This window comes from Zootoca vivipara, chromosome 3, assembly GCF_963506605.1.
Source record: "Zootoca vivipara chromosome 3, rZooViv1.1, whole genome shotgun sequence".
NCBI lineage: Eukaryota > Metazoa > Chordata > Lepidosauria > Squamata > Lacertidae > Zootoca > Zootoca vivipara.
Genome location: NC_083278.1, coordinates 76714923 through 76732119, shown reverse-complemented (window position 1 = coordinate 76732119; position 17197 = coordinate 76714923). Strand labels below are relative to the sequence as shown.

Sequence of the window (17197 nt, the reverse complement as noted above, 5' to 3'; positions counted from 1 at the left end):
TTACTGTTCTCAACAAGGAAGGAAATGAAGGACCCTGCTGTGGAAATGGCTCAACTTGTCAGACTGAATCCGCTCCTGGAGACCCCAGCCATTGAGCATCAAGCTTGCTCCTATCTGGATGACCCTGAATTTTTACCTGCATAACTCACATCTTTGTCACGGTAGAGTGTTGGGATGCTGAGAACTGGTTTCTAGCCATACAACTTTTTGAACAATATGTATTAAATGTCTGTGTAAGCTACTCATTTTTCTGAAAGCCTTTGTCTGAATAAGTGGGAAAGGATGGGTGCATTATGTTTTAGAAGGAAGAGAAAGCAAACAATATACCAAGAGCTTCTTTTCCTACTAATGCATCATCCAAACTAAGGTGGCCTGGGCAAGAACACATTTTCAGTTTGTGCAATGGCCATTTACTTCAATTAAGCTTCCACAGAACACTTTCTAGTGACCTATTCTTACTTTATTTGAATTTGGGCCTGAATAAAATATGAACATTGTATTAAATGCCTACGTATTTCAGGAACCTGAAGCCAGATATCTTTTGTATGGCATACGTTTGTTTGACTATCTCACTCATATGTAACTAAAGGGCAGGTGCATTTATAATTGTAATTAGCTGTTCCTATTAGAAAGTGCTCTGTACAATAGAGAAAACAAATCTAGTTTACTTCAAAAATTACCTGGCTGGAGAAAACGGACAGCATCCCTTTCTGTGATGCTGTTACTAAAAAATCCAGCTGTGGTACTTTCACTATGCACTTTATTACATCACGTCTCTTGACTCCTGCCAAAGACAAAATACATTCTAAAATTTGCACAACAAAACTTCTAGGAATTAGGTAATGTACACAATTAGTAACAAGGCGAGATACACATCCATATGGAATTTTGCTAACAGACATGTCTTTGCAGAGGAATTTCCCCTAATATAATTCATTTTAGAAATTTGTAGTTTTCACTAAATATATGCATTTTCGTACATGTTAATTGGCTGGAAAACTATACTGCAAAATTGTATGTAATTGTTTTGGAAAGTGCAAATTAGGGAGATTCACCTTTAAACGTGAACAAATAGAATTCCCCCCCCCCCATCCCTACTTGTAAAGAAATGGTACAGTCCAGAGGCAAGTATACCAACTCAGTGAGAACTAAACTGATTTTTTCAAAGAATAAAAATAAAATGTTTTTATAAACTTTTATGTCAACTTGTTTTAATGCTTTATTTTATGTAGATGCTTTCTATTGTTCTTCATGACCTGCTTAGGGGCTTTCTGTTGAGTAAGTAGTATATAAATGTTGTAAAAAAAAAGAGAAAAAAGTAATGGCTAAAGACCAGTGAGGGCCTTTACAATAGAATTACAAGCAATAGAATTGTCAAGAGCAGTTCACAGGTGAATACAAATGAACAGATGGTTGCAGTAGAGCCACAGAATGCATTAAAAATGTATAACATGGCATCTTTGGAGACTTATATTTTGAACTTCTACTAATAATAAGATCATATAGGGAGTTTCTTGGGTGCTACTTTGGAGATGCCAATCGAGGGGTTTGCTAGTTGTCTTTTGGCTGGAGAAAAATGCAACTCAGAGTTACAACAGAAATGCTGTGATATAAAAAAGAAAATCAACAAAATGTTTGGGAAATCTATTTTAATGACATAAGAGTCTAACAGGAACCCTATAATAACAGGCACAGTTCAATCCTGGGAAGGTCTATTCAGACATAAGCATTTCTGAGTGCAATGGAGCTTTCTCTCCAGCAAGTGTGTATAGATTTGCAACCAGAAGTTGCTCACCGAATGGGTGGAGCCACTACTCCGACTTCCCGGCAGGTGGGCTAATGTTGCTTACTGGGAGAGGAGGAGGAGCAATATATTGTTCTGTCCACATCTGATGACACATTATGCAGAAGTTCAATAAGGGGAGAGAACATTAAAAGATCCCACCTGCTTTTGCAATCCGCTGCTTTTTGGACACTAGGAAAACCATATTTTCTTCATCAAGCTGGGCAGCAAGAGCATCACCTTCCAGTATGTAATATCCAAAGATCTAAAACAAGCCAAACAAAATGCAGAACCACATAAGAAGAACCTAAACTGCATGGAGAAATAATGACATATATTTAAAACTCTACCCAATATTAGGTAGTCAGTAGTATGTAGTCAGATGATGGCTAGAACACAGGTGGCGGAAGTCCCACTACAAAGATGTCTAGAGCACATAATTGTGGCTATTTCACTGCTTCCTCGAGAACATGGCCAGCAGAGATCATCAGGGCGGTCTATTGCTGTTGACATCCATATCAGTGGTTGGCACCTTAGAAACCATCCAAGAGTTGCTTGCTAGGCATTTTGAGGATGAAGTCGTCGATCTCTAGATGCCATGACTGATGCATTCTCAAACAAGAATCCCAATGCTCCATCAAGCCATGTTTTATGCTACCAGTTTCAAGTTTTGCAGCCTAATGACATTGACTGAGTGCCTGTGAGTATGTGCCCAATGACGTTACCTTTGGATCCTTGTCTTTCATGGCCTATTCATGCTAGTTGGGTGGGGAGGAGGGGGCCAGCTCTGTCACTGGAGGCACATGTGGCTAGGTGTGCCTTTTGCCACCTTTGGTTGGTAAGACAACTACAGCCAATCCAGGATCAAGATAGCTCAACCACATCTGTCTGACCTCACAGTTGGGATTACTGCACTCTGCTCTCAATATGCGGCTGCCCTTGGGGTTGGTCTGGAGGCTGCAGCTGATACAGAACGTCACAGCTAGGTTGCTTGTGGGGCAAACTATTAACAGCATGTAACACCTTGCTTGTGGGATTTGCAATGGCACTCAGTCTGCTACCGGGCCAAGTTCTATACCGTTCAGGACCAGGTTACTTGAGACAGAAGGGTATTTAAATATATATATATATATGCTGCTTTTGCTGCAGATTATATTTATCTCTATGTATGTGTGTGTCCTCACAACTACTGCAGTCCAATAGAGAATGTGATAGACTGAAAGATCAACTCTGGGTTTTTCCACAGCTAACACAACAGACATCTTTATTCTCTAATGCATCACTTCTAAATGTTGTTAATGCAAGATAGAAAAGTGTAAACATTGGAACCCAAGGGGTTATGCAGAAATAAGGCACACATACTTTCAAAATTAGAGGAATCTTGAATTTAAATTCTATTTTCCAAAACAAGGCTTGAGGGCATAGAAGGCAACTGTCCGGTCACCACTGCCACACAGAACATATTGTTCAGGATGAAGTCTCAGGAAGTTGACCATTTTCCAGGTGATGAATGGACCAATAATTGAGGCACAGGAGGGCAAGCGGCAAGGACTTATGAAAAGCTGGCCAAAGAAGAATATTACAAAAGAAAAAATCTTCATGCAATCAAGGTGCAATTTTAGCTAACTGAACAATTAGATAGAACCCAGGCCAGAAGGATATGCTGAGCTGGTTTCTCATGCAATGCTAAGTCGAATGATGGCTTAGTGTGAATGTGTGACAGTTCAAGTCTGGAGTTCAAGCGTCTTCAAAGTTCATGACAGCTTTGGTAAGGGCTGTTCTCCAACTGGTGCGTTCGCAAGCCAGTGATTCCCAATTGTCGGTATTTATGCTGCATTTTTTAATATTTGCCTTGAGAGGGTCTTTCAACCTCTTTTGTTGACCACCAGCATTACGTTTTCCATTTTTAAGTACGGAATAGAGTAGTTGCTTTGGAAGACGATCATCAGGCATCCAAAGAACATGACCAGTCCAACAAAGTTGATGCTGAAGAATCATTGCTTTGACATTGGTGATCTTTGCTTCTTCCAGTACACTGGCATTAGTTCACCTGTCTTCTCAAGTGAAATGTAATTTTTTCCGGAGACTGCTGTCTCCTCTTTGGGAACCTGCAAACTCATGCTAAGAAACAGTTTGGCTTAGTATTACATTTGAACCAGCCTAGCAATTACTTGATACCCCTCGGAGTAAGGAATTTTCTCTACACTGCTTCAGACTGTGTTCATGGTTGATAGAAACAACAAGCAAGATGACTGGGGTGGGGAGAAAAGCTATGTTCCTTATGTCCAGGAAAAAGCCTTCAGGAAGAATCCAAAATTAGGTTCCAGGCATGACTGAAATGAAAGTCAGACTCAGAACACAAAATATAGGATGGCCCCATACAGGAAGAAGTCATTTCAAAAGTTACAGGTAGGTAGCCGTGTTGGTCTGACGCAGTAAAAAATAAATAAAAATAAATCCTTCCAGTAGCACCTTAGAGACCAACTACGTTTGTCATAGGTATGAGCTTTCGTGTGCATGCACACGAAAACTCACACCTATGACAAACTTAGTTGGTCTCTAAGGTGCTACTGGAAGGATTTTTTTTTCATTTCAAAAGCTTTCTAGTCACTGTGTAGGTCTGCCTTTGATTTACAGACACAGGGAAAACAGAAACTTGATTTCAGTCCCTTGCGGAAAATGGCCTTTGTCTTAAAAAGCAAATTTAGCTGTGGTTTCAACAGATAAACTTTGAGCATTTCTCAGCTATGTAACTAAATCCTAAGGGCCTTTTAGCGTTGCAGCCAAAGTGCCTTATCTTTTAATGATGTTTAACCTCCATGGCTGATGGTGTATTAGATGTCATTTGATTTTCTTGTAATTCTGTATCCAATTTTCTACCAGAATTTTGATCCAGTGTTGCATGAGTGGAAGAAGGCAAGTTCACACAAGATGTTTTTAGCAGGCTCTGAAAAGCGTACAGTGAGGTGCCTGCCTGATCTCAATAGGCAGGGAGTTCCAAAGGGTGGGTGCTGCCACACTAAAATATCAAGTTCTTACAAATGAGGAGCAGGTACGATGTGTCACCTGTAACAGAACCAATTCCTCAGACTGAAGCAGTCAAGTAAACTGGCAACTGGTTCAGGTCCCTGAGCAGAGGTGATAAAGGCTAACAGGGTTTGATTCCTTCCAGCAATCTTGCCGCAGCATTCACTTATCAAAGTTCCACTAGCAGTTCACTGCAGTAACCAATGCACAAACTGTGTGAATATGTGAAACAACCCATAGTTCCACATTGTTAAGAACTTATTGCCAAGGATTGTTGTGATGACAGATATAGAATTTGTCTGCATAGTACATCTAATCCATGATATAGCAATAGCAATAAGGTACAGAATGACCGCAACACTTCCCTCTTAGCATCCATTCTTGGGCAAACCCCTCATATCCACACCCCAAGGAGAAAGAGATCAGATCTCGCCTCCCCCTTTCTTGCAGGCTCCAGCCTCTCATTCCCTCCCCCTCTTTTTTCTCTTACTGCTAGCAAAGGTTTACATGAAGAACTAAGCATAGCGCTCTTTTAAATTCCTCTCCAACCCTAGAGAAGACAAGAAGGATTTATAGGGAAAAGAATGATTTAAATGCAGCTTTCAAAAGGTTAATGGTGTAATACATGGACCACTTAGCTACGGTCTACTGATCTAGTTGGTGAAAAAGGCACTGTAATCAGAAGCACATTCACCTGAAAAGAACTTTATGGACCCCAAATTGCCTCTGGAGCCAATCATATTCCACCCGATGGAGAGCAGCCTATCAAGTGCTTCTGTACCTGCTTGTGAGCTTCATTGCCCTAGCCGCATAATACTTTAAACATGAAAAGCAGAGGGAGCCGATGAGAGAACTCCAGGGTACAAGTTCTACTTTTTGCCAGAAGAAGCCATGGTTTAGGAGTACCACTTGTAGAGTTCATTTTTATTTAAGGTTTATGAATATTCATAAGCAGCGCTTTGCTTTAAAAATGAGCCAGTGCTCATACCTTGACAACAGAATTGTGGATGCCAGCACAAAATGGCTGACATGGACCAAAATGGAAAAAGGTGATTGTACTCTATACAGGCAAGTACCATCACAAAATATTGCCCAGATCAAGGGAAGTCATAGTACCACTCTATTCTGCCTTGGTCAGACTACATCTGTAATACTGTGTTCAATTCTGGGCACCACAACTTAAGAAGGATATTGACAGGCTGGAACGTGTGCAGAGGAGGGCAACCAAGATGATCAAGGGTCTGGAAACTAAGCCTTATGAGGAACGGTTGAAGGAGCTGAGTATGTTTAGCATGGAAAAGAGGAGACTGAGAGGAGACATGATAGACATCTTCAAATGTCTTAAGGGCTTTCACATGGAAGAGGGAGCATGCTTGTTTTCTCCAGCTCTGGAAGGTAGGACTCGAACCAATGGCTTCAAGTTACGTACAAGAAAGGAGATTCCAACTAATCATTCGGAAAAACTTTCTGACAGTAAGACCCATTCTGCAGTGGAACAGACTCCCATGAGAGGTGGTGGACTCTCCTTCATTGGAGGTTTTTAAGCAGAGGTTGGATGGCCATCTGTCATGAATGTTTTAGCTGAGATTCCTGCATTGCAGGGGGTTGGACTAGATGACCCTTGGGTCCCTTCCAACTCTAAGATTCTATGATTCTACAAGAGCAAAGTCAGAGCAGTGCTGAAGATACACTGCTGGGAGTTGTGGTTTGACACACATGTATCTCAAAACCCTGGAGTCTGTGTGCTACGTATACAGCATGACTGAACTGGTAATATTCTCACTTGTTGTTCGTAACATCATCCCCCTTCCCACTCAGAAAAAGCCTCACCAAAAACCACAGGCTACTTTCCAATGATTACTATTCTGTGAGCTGAAGCAGCATAAAGTTAGTCAGCAGCCAGAAAATGAATGGTGTGAATTATAAGAATTGCGTTTATCAGCTAAATTCATGCGCTTCCCTGGAACAGCCGTTAAGCAGAAATTGTCAAGAGTTCACTTTCCAGATGAAGTGCTTTTCATGGTCACAAAGCCCACTTCAGTCTCCTCATAAAAGGCAACTCCTCCGATTATTTAGGAGCTAACTATGCATTATTTCAGTCACAGAGGAGATGATCTACTGCGGTTGCAATGTTGAACAGATTGCAAGCCCTTCAATCATTCGCTTGAGATGCTATCCTCCTTGTTCCATAAGTAGGAATGCAGGAGAAATGCGATCAAAACATTTGCAAGGGCAAAAAAATAAAATAAAAATGGTTCGTTCTCTGTGCTGGGACAGCCTCCTGCCCAAGAAGATAGCTCCCTCTCATCCTCACTGCCTCACTTAGTAAAGTCTTTCCTGATCCCCATGGTCTCACCCTACTGACTCCTTCATTATAATGGCCTGGCTCGCAAGTCACAGTAAACCAAAGAGCGACTTGCCATGACTGTGCTGGCTCCTGAGTAGGCACTTACATGCCCTTTGCTCCTCCCTTGGCCTTTAAGGTCAGTGTGGGACAGCAGTTAAGCTACAGTTTAACTTAGTGTGGTATCTTGTGTGAGTAGTAATAGTAAAAGTGTATCAGCATTATCTTTCTTGTAAATGGTTTCATATGTGAGAATGCAGATTGGATTTGTTTGAACTACGCTTGAGTTCATTACACATTTATGCACCCCAAACAGCAACACCAGTACGTTTCTGAGCACAATTCAAAGTGCTGGTGCTCAGGGCAGTCTCGAGCATGTCGGGCACCCTGGCGCTGAGGGGCGGAGATCGCTCCGGCGCCCCCGCCCTCGCAGCGCGCAGCATGGCTTCCTCGCGGCTTCGCCGTGCAGCACCCCGCCTACCGGCCTGGCACCCTAAAACCCCGCGCCACCGGGACTCTACCTAGAGCCGGCCCTGCTGGTGCTGACCTTTAAAGCCCTAAACGGCCTTGAACCTGTATACTTGAAGGAGCGTCTCCACCCCCATCGTTCAGCCCGATGAGGTCCAGCTCTGAGGGCCTTCTGGTGGCTCCCTCACTGCAAGAAGCAGAGGGCCTTCTGGGTAGTGGCACCTGCCCTGTGGAACGCTCTCCCATCAGATGTCAAGGAAATAAGCAGCTATCTTACTTTTAAAAGACATCTGAAGACAGCCCTGTCTAGGGAAGCTTTTTATGTTTAATGCTGTATTGTGTTTTTAATATTCAGTTGGGAGCTGCCCAGAGTGGCTGGGGAAACCCAGCCAGATGGGTGGGGTATAAATTATTTTTTATTATTATTATTATTATTATTATTAATAATAATAATATTCTTATTAATCTACCTCGCACCATTCCGTCCGCCCATCAGGATTGTTGCTAATCTTCCTATAGAAGGTTTTAACATCTTGTGATTTCACATCTGTACCAAACAGCTTCTGGACTTCAGCAAAGAATTTATCGTAATCCATTTCGTCTGCAATGAAAGAAAAGAATACAAAAGCTAACACATCAGCATAGCTATTTTTGATACTTTTCCAACCATCACCTCTTGCTGCTCATGCTGAAATCCATCATCATCAGTGTTTGGAGATTTTAGTTTTGTCTTCATTTTCACTTGGAATCCCTTTTCTGTCTCGCTAATTATGAAATAGTACAGCAGGGATCTTTGGCTTCCTGGATCCCAGTATTAGAGAAAGTTTTGAGCAAGAAAGGGAGAAATTGTAGACTCCTTTCTAGGATGACTTAATTCATTTTGAAGGGTAAACCCATTTATCACCCCAAATTCCACCCCTCTGCGTGTACAATCGGATTCCTTACCAGCATCTTTTATATACAAGCCTAATCTTTCATCCCTTTTCTGAGCAACTGTCTGGTCCACTAATTTCTGAAACAGTTTCAATAAATTTTTAAAATCGGCTCCATCAGGAATGTGGATGGAAATATCATCATCTTGAATTTTTTTCCTAGACATTCTGTTTCATGAGATGGTTGGGATGCAACAAAATCTCCTTTCTGCACGCTCTAATGCTCCTTGTCTTGTTTTCTTCTCGGTTGTATTCTCTGATGTTAATGCTTTGAGAAAATGCCAGCTGCGTGAGCTGAAGTGTTGCTTAGGTGAATGAGAAGTGGTGACTGGCCTTGACATGCAGCATCTCAGGCAGGCAAGTGTGTGCCACTAACTACCTGATGTCATAACTCTTCATTGAGCCTCATTGGTCATTAGGTCCAGCTAGATCACAAACCACCATAACTGGCAAGCTGCTGAAAGTCAGTTCAATCTCCATCAGAAGAAAAGTAGGACAAGGAGGAAGCAAAATGCTCTGAGATTCAATTGATTTATGGGGGAATCTCATACAGGAAACCCAGCCTTCTTCATTCAACTTCAAACGTCTAGGACAGGGGTCAGCAAACTGTTTCAGCAGGGGGCCGGTCCTGTCTCTCAGACCTTGTGGGGGGCCGGACTATATTTTGAAAAAAAAAAGAATGAATTCCTATGCCCCACAAATAACCCAGAGATGCATTTTAAATAAAAGGTCACATTCTACTCATGTAAAAACATGCCGATTCCTGGACTGTCCACGGGCCGGATTGGGCTGGATCCTGCCCCCGGGCCTTAGTTTGCCTACCCATGATCTAGGAACTGCACTCTCTTATTACTCTACCCTGCCAGAACCTGTGAAATAGGATATAATTGCTGGCAATTGCTAATGTGCAAGAAAAAAAATCAAGGGAAGAATTCAAGTTGTTTAAACTGTATTTTACTGCCACGCAGCACATGCAAGCAGGAAAAGGAGATGTCTATCTACAGCTAGATGGGAACCTGAGCATACTATAGGCCAGGCCATACTAATATGGTACACTCCAGATGCTGTGGGCTATAACTTTGATCAGTTGCAGCCAGCCTGACCAATGATCAGAGGTGATAGGAGATGTAGTTCACAACAGGCAAAAAGTACCATGTTGGCAACCCCTGCCATAAGCCACGAGGGGCTGAACAATATGCAGTATGAAGCAGGAAGAGCCCAACGGAATCCAGGCTCATAAGATTAGAGTACGTCACAGCAAGTGTCTGGGATTGCTTTGTCACCCAGCACTCAGCTGGCATCTGGAGAAATCCTGAAGGGACAGAATCCTGGCTTGAAGTCTTGTAGGACTAAGTAGCTTTCTGTGTCCAAGGCAACTGTCTACCAGCTCCATCTGGTATGCCAGCTGAGACCCTACCTGCCTGTGCACTGTATCGCCAGAGTGGTACATGCGCTGGTTATCTCCCGCTTGGACTACTGCTATGTGGTCGACATGAGGCTACCTTTAAAGGTGACTCAGAAACCACAACTAATCCAGAATGTGGCTGACAGACCGGTGACTGGGAGCGGCCGACAGAACCATACAACACCAGTCCCAAAAGATCTACATTGGCTTCCAGTACATTTCCGAGCACAATTCAAAGTGTTGGTGCTGACCTAAATGGCTTCAACTCTGTATACCTGAAGGAGTGTATCCACCACATCATTCAGCCCAGACACTGAGATCCAGATCCAAGGGCCTTCTGGTGGGTCCCTCATTGCGAGAAGTGAGGCTACACTAGGCAGAGGGCCTTCTTGGTAGTTGCACCTGCCCTGTGGGAAGGAAATAAACAACTCTGTAGTTTTATAATCTACTGCCACTACTTCTTGTTAATCAGAATCCTGTGGCCTGCTTTTTCACAAGAGGACTTTATTGCAGGATGAGACCCGTTTGCAAATTTCATTTCAGAAATTATACGCTGGGTATTAGGGGGTAAATATTTATGTCTAATCCAATCAAAGCATAAGTAACTGACAAAATGAAGACATGTCATGCTGAACAGCAGCAGAATACACAAAAGGTTTCCTTCAAACTTTTTTCCTTAAGGCTTTTTTAATGGCTAAATGGTTTAGCTATGATCAGTGGCTAAATGGTTTAGCTATGATCAGTGCAACACCACTGATCATTATATGGCCCCAAGGCTAACAAAAAGCAGAGAGTACTAAAGAGAAGAACAAAATGTCACTTTATAAGGCAGGTAAGGAGTTCAGGGTTTTTCTTTTCTGCCATAGAATAGATGCCATGGAGAATCAGGGTCACTGGTGGATCATGATTTTGCAGAAGTCACAACAGAGATGAAAAGCCAGTTTGATCTGGTTGATTCATGGGAGCTAAAAAAAACAAACCCCACACCCTCTAGCAATATCTCATTTTCTTCCTCCTTGAGCCTTAGTTTGCTTTGTTAGAATTTGTGAAAGCTAAAGTGTTTTTTAAATGATATTTATTTTGAAATAAAGCTAAGGCAACAAAAAGGAAGAACACACATAACAATATTATTTTTAAAATACTAATAAAGGGAAAAGGAAACTTGCCGATGACAGTCCTTGGTGGGTAAACATGTGGTGCACTTACAAGTAAAACAGTCCAAGGAGAAATTTGCTGTGTTTCAATGTGTAAGTAATGTAGCCAAATCATAGACAGGAAAAACAATTACTGTATACAAGTGCATTTGATTAGAATGTGAACAGAAGCTTGGGGCTTCTCCACAGGAGATAAACAGAAACCGGGACACAGTGTCAACTTTTTTAGAAATAGTATTCCTTGCTTTCTGCATTTGCTGAGTAGTTTGGTAATATCCTCCACTTGAGTTCATCCCCAGTGAAAGTTTTGGTAGGGATTAATATTAGTGACATTCAGGTGCAACTAATTTTGAAGAAACTTTCATGGATGTGCTTCTCTTAAGAGGAGGAGGCAAGGGATTTTTAAAAACCAAACCAGGACAAAATGCTTTGCTGCCACTTCAAGCAGCCTGCCAGCATTCCTTCTGTAATTTGGAACAGAATGTCATAGAATGATGACGTCTTTCTCTCTCTCCAGGAACCCCCCTGGGAATTATGTTATGTCATGACATGACATAGTGCTATTTCCACGGGACATTGTCCACGATTACAGAGGGAATGTCACCAGACTACTGTGGGCAGCCAAGCCCAATGGGGTCGTGAAGCTGGCCGGCGGAGGCAGTGGCATCTTCCCAGTAGCAGCACTGTGTTGGTAACGCTGGCCTCCAGGTTGGTAACGCTAGCCTTGCACAGAGCTGTGGTGCTGCCACCACAGAGCTCCCCTGAGCTTGCTGACTCCTTGCTCCGCTCCTCAGCTGGGAAGCGCCATTGCCTCCATTCCCCCACCCCCATGTAAAAAGGAAAGGGCAGCTGGTAAATGAAGTTACACTTTCTTTCTCCTTTGACATCTCAAAAGTACCACCCTACCCAAACTTTCAATTTTTAAAGAAACCGTGAAGCATTAATTGGTTGACCTGTAGTAGTACAGACACAAAGCTGGCAGATTGTATTTATGGGACATGGGAAAGGGATGTTAAGCTCTGCCTTGCATACAGATAGCAAGGCTGTGTTCACACTCCTGTTTACTGTGCACTCACTGCATTTCCAACGCTGCGTTTTTAATCTGTATTAACACTTTATCCAAGATGGGCAAGTACCCTGCTCTTTGTTATAAAAATACTTGATGCATTGCTTCTCAAACCAGCTTGACACTAGTAAGTCCTTGTCGTTCCTAATTTGTCTCTAGCCAAGGTTTCACCACCTTTGCATAGGGTAGACATCGCTGCCCTCTTGACGCCCCCTGATGTGTACATAAACAGGAATGAATCTGACATGAATGAAGTCCTGCTGATGTGAACAGCTAGGGTAGAAGAGCTGTGAAATGCAAGGTGGGGGGGAAATAACTTCATTGTGCTCTACGGTGGTATTGTGAACACACACTATAGCTTGCTGGACTTTAGAAGTTGAAAGGGACCTTGACACTTTTTCAAATTATTTGTTAACATCAGAACTTTTAAAAAGAGTGAGTGGGCTTTGGGGATTTATAGCTTCCTCTACCCATAAACTTTATAGCCTGTATTTTCTGCTAGTCTGTTGGTGTGATTCACAATTGACAACAAATCTGCAGGAAAGGTAGCTGACTTCAGGACAGGGGACACAATCCAGAGGCAAATTCTCCTCTGCACATTTCACTGAGCTAAACAGGGCAGTTCACAACATAAAAAACAATATAAACACACAAAAGACATAATAAAAACAAAAACAAGAAGCACAAGGACAGGAAAAACAACCAACACAAGCCAATAACTCCCACTCCCACAAACACATTTAAAGGGGTACTAGTGAAAAGACAGGTGGAAATGCAGCAGCAGCAGCCTAACACTCCAGTTCTTTAAACACTTTTTACCTGTTTGTTGAATGGCTGCAAATACTTGCATTGCAAAATGAATTCTGTTCTGAATCAAAGCAAGATATACTGTGCCATAAGGAATGCATGAAGTGTCAATCATAGTCTTTCTCTGTCCACTTCCCTAGATCGTAAAGCATTTTAACACTACCCCAGTCCTCGTTTTTTTATTCTGCATGTCTGAGGCACAGTATGTGAACAGTTGGTCTGCGGCACAAACCTTTGTCTTCACTTTGAGCTACTAATGCACTTGCATTTACATTTAAGGGGATAAATCAGATGTTGAAATGAGTAAAAGGATGGCCACAAGCTGCAAATTAGGGTTCCTTTTTTTGGCTATATAAATGGAGTACTGATCTCTTGTACAGGAAGTGATCTCTGAGGAAGAAACTCTAGATAACTGCTCAGGATAAATGGCTGAAATATTCCAAAATCTAGAAAGAGAACTGCTGCCCAGGATAGTAACCTTGAGAGAACCACCTCTTGATATTGACTGTATAGATAAGCCCTGTAAGTACACTTCTATCTAAATTTACATTCAGATGCCCAATCCTTTGAGTAATCACTTTTTCAGCAAAACTCATAAATATTAACCCAAACATTAAAGGAATTCTGATGTGGTGTGCTACTTTGGGCATTCTACCATGTTATTCCACATAAATAATGAAACGAAAGATGTGTTTCATATCATATCCCAAAGCAAGGCAAAAAGGATCAATTCAATTTACCTCTATCTGGTACAAATTAGTTGGGTTTTTCTTCCCTCTGCTTCTTCTCACAAATAAATCACAAAGACAATGAGTATTGCAAACAAGTAATACAGAAGTGATACTAATCCATATGCATTCCTCATGGGAAATTTAAGATGAGGAAACAGTGCAAGACTAGATTCTATGGGCACATTTCAAAGTGCTCCATGTGCTTAAGCCCACTGAAATTAATGACAAATCCCATCTAATTCGCAGTTTGTGGCCATGTTCTTCAGGTCATAGTCTCATAGAGTGATGAGAATAATGGAGGACAAAGCAAGTTGCCTTCCTAATTCAGATTCTAGAAAATCTCACAACGACATCCTAAAATTGCAGATCACCCCCACAACATTATTATCTGATTATCTGATTTCATCCCCTCAACCTGCACTAACTGCTATGAATGAAGTTAGAATGATTCATTCTATTTTTAAAAAAATATTATCACAGTAAGGAGACACATTCATCTAGAACAGGCATCCCCAAACTCGGCCATTCAGATGTTTTGGGACTACAACTCCCATCACCCCTAGCTAACAGGACCCAGTGGTCAGGGATGATGGGAACTGTAGTACAAAAACATCTGGAGGGCTGAGTTTGGGGGTGCCTGATCTAGAATGTTAAGATTTGCTACAGCTGTGCAAAATACTCAATTTTTGTGTGTTCTGGAGATGTTCCTGTGGTGTTTACATACCGGTACATAAATGTTGTAGAACACACCCCAATTCAGTTTTTAAAAGGTGTTCAAGCTGGCTTGTTTAATAAAACAAAACAAAACAAGTTGTTAAAAACCAATAAAAATAGGTCCCCCAGAGAGGCAGAATGAAACAGATATGAAACACCAGAGAAGTGGTAGAATGCAGAATACTTTGCTTACAGTTGCTTTGTGGAATGAACACAGTGGAAATTTTAAGGCTTGACAGGAGCCTATTTGTGAAAGTTGTGGAATATGTGTGCTATATAAATGGCTAATATATTCTGAAAAACTGCACGATATCTAACTAAATCATATGCAGAGTGGACCCATTGGAATCAGTTGTCTTGAGTTATTTGTCTTGATATCAATAGGTCTTTTCTGAGTTTGACTAATGTTGGATACCACCCTGTATAAATACCCCCCCCCCAAGAAATAAAGATATGGAGGGTTTTATAAACACCTAGATTTGTACAGAGAGTACCTGCCCTGGCCCTGGGTTGGTTAATTGGCTTCCTTCAAAGCTGACTTTCATATGGAAATAAAACACATTTGGTTGCAGGGTTCCTGCTTAGTCAGAGGAAAACGATAAAGTGCAGAGCTCATAGCAGGAACGTAAGTGGCTGCCCTATACTCCATCAGAACATTGGTCCATTGAGTTTGGGAATTGTCTACACTGACTGGCAGAGGTTATCCAGTGTTTCACTCTGGGGATATTCTCTACCTGAACGTACTGGGGATGGAACATGGGCAAATGTTCTGCCACTGAGCTATGACACTTCCCCAATTAACTAGAAACACATTTTAAAGGTTAGATCCCTGAACTGCAATGCATCTTCTAGAAAGACATATGGCTAACTTACCAAAAGAAAACTTAAAATCAATTATTGGTATTCCAAATCATCAATCTTCCCCATGAGAAATTAAGCAATGTGTGTGCTGTGATTTGAGTTTTCAATCACGGAACAGTGATAAGTTTAGAATATTTTACAAAGCACAATAGGCCATCCATACTAATAATAAGTGTTTCAACAACATCTTGTGTTTCAATCAAAATTTTGCTGTGTATGTAAACAAGAAGACTCCGTTCAGAAAACACGTGGCACAGATACACATGGAACTCATTAAAATGAAAGCTAATGTAAATTAATCCAACTGCCTACTGAGAGCGCAGAGAGGAGAGAATTTGTTTATTTTGCTAATTGGGAAGTATTACAGCTTTCCAGGACCTTGGCAAGGACCCAAAGAGCTATTTAGGCATTCCCAAGGGCTTAAATGCCCAGTGAAGTTTTGGACTTTAAAACAACAACAAAAAAAGAAAACTTCTGTGCCATACCCCTCTAATTCAAGGCTTATTAGAAATATGATGCAGTGGGGTGATGTCTAAGAGGCATAAACCTAAAGCCCCCTTAATCATGTGATCCTGTGGCCATTGAACTTTTAAGCTGCATTCCTACACACTGACCTTGGAGTAAATCCCATTAAACTTGATGGAGACTGCTTCTGAGTAGATGGGAGTAAGATAACACTGCCAAGGGGATCCAACAACATAACTATTGTTATCATTATTTACATTTAGACAATTTCCAAAGTCACAACTTGCCAAAAAAAAAACCCAAACTCATTTTAGGCAGAATAGTCATCCTACTTTGTGATTTATGCATTTGTTCAGACACTACCATCAAGTAATCGTTTGTATGAATCAACACAGGAAGAACTTTTTTTAAATCACCCAATGTATTTGGCAGAGTCATCAAGCATAGGGCAATTCAGGTGATGTACATGCAGCATGATTAATCATCATTCCCTTCCTCCATCATTCACAAGAGAGGCAACAGCAGGCTTGGGGGAGTATGAAAAACTTTAGGGGGAAAACCCTTAGGGGGTAGGAAAACCTCCCAAAAAGAGCTCAATGAAGATTGAGAGCAGCCATGAATTGAGGAGGGCGAAGTTATGGAATAGCTGGAATTCTGAACAGGAACACTCCATACTGTAACATTTTGCTGCAGTTTGTGTTCAAATGTGTGTTATAACACACGTGTGCACGTATGCATCTGAAGAAGTGTGCATGCACATGAAAGCTTATACCAAAATAAAAACTTAGTTGGTCTTTAAGGTGCTACTGAAGGAATTTTTTTCTATTTTGCTTCGACTCAGACCAACACGGCTACCTACCTGTGTGCATGTGTGTTATAGTTTGTTTTCTATCTGCCTCTCTCCCCAATCAAGGTCCACATGTCCCCTTTTTTAGAATAACTGGATAACAGGTGGGGCATAAAACTTCAAAACAAACAAACAAAGTTAAAGAACTGCAAATTACATGCAATTCCATTGTTCAAAGGCAAATGAGTAAGAATAGTTATAGCGTAGCTAGTTTAATGATGAAATATAGAGTTGAAAAACAGCTCAATGACATCTAACAGTTACTATGGATTCGTACATCCCAGCGCCATGCCTGTTGACTCAAGGAGTCTCAGAGTTCAGAAGCATACACACCTTGATCTTTATAACCTACGGTACATAGCAATATTAATTTTCAAAGTAGGACGGATAAACGAACACACTATGTGTCACGTTGATACAAGCCTAGTCACCCTTAATACTTGATAGGAGCAAATCTCTACATACTTCTTTGGAAGTCAGCTCTAGCAAGTTGGTTACCAACTTGTATGGCTTTAAAAGACGATTGGACAAATTCATTGAGAAGGCTCTTGATGGCTGCTAGCCATGGTGCCTATGCTCTGCCTTGACAGACT

General features: G+C 41.5%; 1 protein-coding gene across 1 annotated transcript in view; it reads right to left on the bottom strand.

Moving 5' to 3' along the window:
- WDR64 (WD repeat domain 64) overlaps nt 1-8721 on the bottom strand; it is a 62780-nt gene extending 54059 nt beyond the window's left edge. Inside the window, exons 1-4 of the mRNA XM_035110526.2 lie at nt 8568-8721; nt 8093-8223; nt 1946-2048; nt 681-784 (exon numbers count right to left, since the gene is read on the bottom strand). Of these exons, the coding sequence (XP_034966417.1) occupies nt 681-784; nt 1946-2048; nt 8093-8223; nt 8568-8721 (492 nt within the window). The remainder of the gene's footprint in view (nt 1-680; nt 785-1945; nt 2049-8092; nt 8224-8567) is intronic.
- Between the last annotated feature and the right edge of the window lie 8476 nt (nt 8722-17197).